The following is a 5,112-nucleotide window of genomic DNA, read 5'->3' as shown; positions in this document are numbered from 1 at the left end:
TTCCTGCCTATGCAGGGGGTCGGACTCGATCTATTGAGGTCCCTTCTGACCCTAACATCTATGAATCTATAAATCATAGGAGGAAGCTGAAGGAGCTTCATGGGAAGTGTAGGACTGGAGCGGGCACGACCAGGTAGAATGGGACTGCTGCAAATGTGTATGTTACACATCTAGCCTTAAGAAGCTATTTAAAGAGAACGCCCAAGATGAATAGTTCCTATTTTCCCCTTCCACAACATGGAAGTAGAAACACCTTATGGCAGAGAGTCCCTGTGTCCTGTTCCTAGGGATGCACCCTCAGAATGGTGGATAACATCTGAAAGGCAAGATGTTCACAGTAATTCCCACCACTCTGAAGCAGAGCTACTGCTTTGACTGGAAAGTCACTCTCTTTCTCTGCATTGTAAGGAAGGAACAAAAACCAAAAGAGCAAGAACAAAGCAGCACCAGACCCAAGGTCAACAAGAAAAAGTGAATATTTAAAAAGCTAAAGCTAAGAGAGACTGTCTTTTATGATCACATAAGCTCCATTTAATACTCTTTTTCCTTCAGAAGCAATAAGTTTTCTGCATAAACAAGGAAAAAAAAAGGGGTAAAACAGAACTAGAAGCAAACCAAAGAAGTCAGTGCAAGTTTAATGAAGCACTAGTTAGTCCAAAAAACCCCATACACTAGGAACTTACCTTTTAAGACAAAGTAATGTTTGGCAACTTGAATGACTACTGAGAAGGTACTGTAGGAGATATGAAGTGCAGAGATAGGGGTAAAGGGTGGAGGACAGAGCTGGGGAACAAGCTGGAAGAAAGAGCCATTTTTTGTCATGGACTAAAACCTGAAAGAGTCAGATAGATGGTTTTCCAGTTTTTGCTAGAACACCTCTGGAAGGTCTCAGATGTATGATGTTTGTTCAAACATACTCTTATCTATACAAGGTATAACTTTAAAAGCTTTCCTTCAGCCAAAGTGTTAATGGGTCACTGTAATTTAAGTGGTACTAATAAAAAAAAATCTTCTGTGCTATTCAACACTTTACTCTTGGTACCTATACTCTTATCTATACGATACTATAACCTGTACCCTTGGTACCTATACCTTTCACTAATCCCCAAGTCATCGTCTTTTCAACTGAGACAGGACTTCAATTTTTATTGTAGAAGAAAAGTTCTTTGAAAACAAAGTCTACTGAAATCAAAGTGGTTTATTTTGGAAAGCAGCAGCAGTTTCCATCTAGCATATAAGATCTGTCTAATGCAAATATCCTGATTTTTTTCTTCTTTATACTCAAGGACTCAAAAGACTTAAAGCTGTCACCCTTACACTTCAAAAAAAGGGTGTGCAGAAGCATAATATGAAGGATAAAACTTCTCATAATAGTGGAAAGAGGAGACATATCTAGCTCTTCCTTCCAGCAAAAATACTTGTTTACACTTTTTTCTGATTTAACAGTTTAGTTGTGGGATGAGTCCAAGACCAAGTGCCAGCTCAAAAATGCCTGTGGAGCCTTACATTTTTAGCACATCAAGTCATCAGACAACATGGAAATTAAACACAGTACATTACAAATGCCTGTTTAAGAATACACTCTATATTCAAATCTCAACCAAGAGAAAATAACTGTACTACTACTCGTTTCTCGACACAATGAGTTTCATAATGCTAATAAACAGCAACTGAAATATGTAAGTACTAAATAACAATGCGAGAATGAAGATATGAGAATGAAGTTACTCAAGTAAGTTAGCCCTGTTTGTAAAGAACTTTAAGAAGTAAGGTGAGGAGCCAGTGTGCACTTAGGATCTGAAGGAGACTAGAAATAAGGAGGCCTAGGTACCAATGAGTTTTCCTAATAAGCTTCTGTGTGACAATGGAGCACTTTAATTTTTCTGTCCCAAGGAATTTATTCATTTGTAGAAATAAGGCAAAATACATTATTCATATCTAAGAGCTTAATCATTAGATAATTGCTCACAAAACTATTGTATTTGGTAGCATTTTCTATTGAGTCAGCATATAAAACCTAAAATGGGTCGGCAATGTTATTGGGCAGTGCAAAATGCCAACACACCTGCAACTTAGACTTGTAAGATGTTGGTGTGCCAGAAGCAGACAGCAGGGCAGGCCTGATCCTTGTTGTGGCAGCGCAGCCCCTTCCCCACCATCCTCCCCCGGGCACACACGCACCTTCCACCCGCTGTGAGCCAGGTTAGGGCTCCGCAGACCCCAGTGCGGCTGCTTACAGCCTACCTGCTGCCTGCCATGGAGCCCAAGCTGCTCACAGCAGGCAGTGGGGAGGCTGAAAGCAACTGCGCCAGGATCCATAGAGCCCCAGACCAACTTGTTGCCAGCAGCGGGTGCACATGTGCCTCCAGCTGGATGGCAGGGAAGGGGTCAGGGCTACACTGCCACAACAAGGATCGGGTCCCTGGCAGCTCCCCTGCCTGCCCTGAGGTGCTTGTGCCAAGCAAAATGCCTTTGTGCGCCATGCTCGGGCACGTGTACTGGGGGTTGCCTACCCCTGACCTAAAGCAAAGCTAGACTTCGAGAGTATTTGAGAATCCTACACGTCACACTTTGCACTGTACAGTTATCTTTTCTCAAGATAGATTTCATCCAATCTTAGTGATGAGTTCATAAAACATGTCATACATATTGGGCTGTATTAACAATGGCGATAAGTGTGCAAGCATTAATCAGAATATTTTTGGAGAAAATCTAATATTAAAGGCTGAGCCCCAAAATATACATGTTCAAAATGCATCGTTTTGCTTGGAGGTGCCTACCTGGCCAAGGCAGGGGCGGGTACTCCTCGCGCTCGTATTGGTGGTTTTCCACGAACAACTGGAACTTCTGCATTTTCTGAGCCGCCATTTAAGTACGTTAACTCTTGCAGCTGTGCCTGTCTGATTTCATCATTGTAGTCCTAGACAGAAGGGGGAAGAAAGCTAATCAACCACTTCAGGAAAATATTACTGAAAAGCATCATTTCCATTTTTATGCTGTTCTAGATGAACTTCTTGCTGAAAACCTGCTAGAAACAGTACATAAAAATCTCGACATGGGGACTCCATTTCAATTTAAATCTTGCTAAGATCTTTATATCAAATGTGATATTTCTTTTATGTTTTTGTTCAAATCCTATTTTCTTCTCCAGGACTGACCATTACCCAACAGATTTTTCATTTAATTAACAAAAGAAAAACAATCCACCAAAAATCCTACTAGTATTTAAAAATATTATATTCCTCTTAATTTCAAATGAGCAAGTTCTGTTTATGTAATGAAGTCCCAATGAAATGTGGCAATAGTCCTATTGCTTCAGTCAGCAGTTAAGTTGCAGTCCAAGGCATTGCATTAATGGAGATCAATCCTTCACTAAGAAAGGACAGATAAAATGACCGAAGCCAACAGATTTTTTTCTTTCTTTCTTGAAATCCTCAAGTTTGTTTATTAATTCTTACAAGAGAATACAAACTCAGACATACTAGATGTATTGACATTCCTCCAACAAGAGGTGTTCAAGAAAGCCATAGAGTTTATAAATGCCATCTAAAAAGATAGCTTTTAGAGTAGTTCTCAAACAGGGAGGGTTTCAGATGCTGAGTTATTCTCCAAATCCAGCATGTAAGGCGGCAATGAAACGGATGCTATAAAGCTGATGAGGAATCCTAACGACTGCATTCTTCCTTTTTTTATTTTGTTTTTAGATCCCCCCCACCCTCCCATTTGCTATTGGTCAACCAAGAAGTGTAGTTTTAGGGTAAAAACCAGAAAGATTTTATTTAGGACAGACAAATTCAAGAAGTGGTCAAATTTATCTTTTCCAATTTCAACTAGTAAATCCAGCATGGATTGTTCCCTTCTTTATTGCTTCTGGACAACACATTTATTTGCTCTCTTCTAGTCCCCTGCCTCCAACCCCCACAGTGTAAATACAGTACTATATCCATTTTATGAACAGGAGATAGAAGACTGTGGTTTGGATTGCATTAGCATGTGCCAGTTTTCTGAGAAGAGGGTAAGATCTCTGTAAATGCAGCACGTGGTAACCCATGTGAAATTTTGATGCATCCATGTCTGTTGTAATTTGCTCCCATCATAACCAAATGATGATAGTATTTTCTTCCAACAGGGATTGGTAGCCAAATCTGGGTGTCACCTAATCAGAAGATTACATGTGTATGTCTTTCAGAAGCCACATTTGGAGATGGAAGGATTTGAGATCCTTTCCCTTTGGCTCTCTGAACAGACATGTACAAGCTTTGTCTGAGAGGAGGAGGATAATATTTCTGGCCCTGACGCAAGGGAAAGCCTTGTGTCAATTCTTTGATCCCTTCGGGAACAAAGTATATAAGATCTAACTAAACAGATGATTGTATTAGAAACCCTTTTAGTAAACAGATACTAGAGAGTTGTGCACAACTATGACCTTGGAACAATAGTGAAGAACGGGTCTTGGAATAAGTCTCAGTTGATTTCCTTTAAAATAAATGGAAGTATTGTCAAGCAGGGAATTTTTTTTAGCAGACCCTAAACATTCAGTCTCATGGGAATAAGGCCCTAAGGGTTTTTCTTGGAAGACTTCAGTAAGAAACAGATTAATAAAACCTTAAGAGGAGGCAGAACACACTAGGAAAACCCGTGTTGTGAAAGAGAAGCTTAAAGGCCAGGTACAGCTGCTACGCAATCTGGAGCAAGGGATCAGAAACTGAATCGAACCCATAACTGTACAGAAGCTTGCAGCACGAAGACCAGACTAAAAAATGGTGGAATCTGGTCTAAGACCATGCTGGATCGATGTGCACTCATATTTATTCAAAGTAAGTTAGTCCGTTGTATTGAACTTCTGTACCAGATTCCCTTTCAAATCAAGCTAGGTTGCCATCAGCTGCCATCCTAGGCTCCTTCAGCTCAAAAAGACAAGACATGCTCCAAGATTCCTGGTTGCTTTGCATAAGCAGAGTAGTCGGTTACAACCCTGTGCTTAAAATCATTTATCAGAGATCATGTCAACTTTAGACGTTACGTTCACCTCTTGTTTTACCAGCTCTTCAAGAGTTTTGTATTTAAAAGTTACCTTGCCTGCCAGAATGCCTTCCTCTAACAAAAAGTAAC

At 40.3% G+C, this 5,112-nt stretch overlaps 1 protein-coding gene across 3 annotated transcripts in view; it reads right to left on the bottom strand.

Annotated features, from left to right (window-relative positions):
- KHDRBS3 (KH RNA binding domain containing, signal transduction associated 3) overlaps window positions 1–5,112 on the bottom strand; it is a 103,143-nt gene that overhangs the window by 86,416 nt on the left and 11,615 nt on the right. For all 3 annotated transcript variants that reach the window (XR_001359180.2, XM_014527248.2, XM_014527249.2), the window contains exon 2: window positions 2,781–2,920. Coding sequence is in view for 2 of the 3 variants with exons in the window: in XM_014527248.2 (XP_014382734.1) it covers window positions 2,781–2,920 (140 nt within the window). In the remaining variant the exon portion in view is untranslated. The remainder of the gene's footprint in view (window positions 1–2,780; window positions 2,921–5,112) is intronic.

Source organism: Alligator sinensis, unplaced genomic scaffold (genome assembly GCF_000455745.1).
Source record: "Alligator sinensis unplaced genomic scaffold, ASM45574v1 scaffold1593_1, whole genome shotgun sequence".
NCBI lineage: Eukaryota > Metazoa > Chordata > Crocodylia > Alligatoridae > Alligator > Alligator sinensis.
The sequence above is the reverse complement of the archived record's forward strand: the minus strand, read 5'-3'. Positions and strand labels throughout refer to the sequence as shown.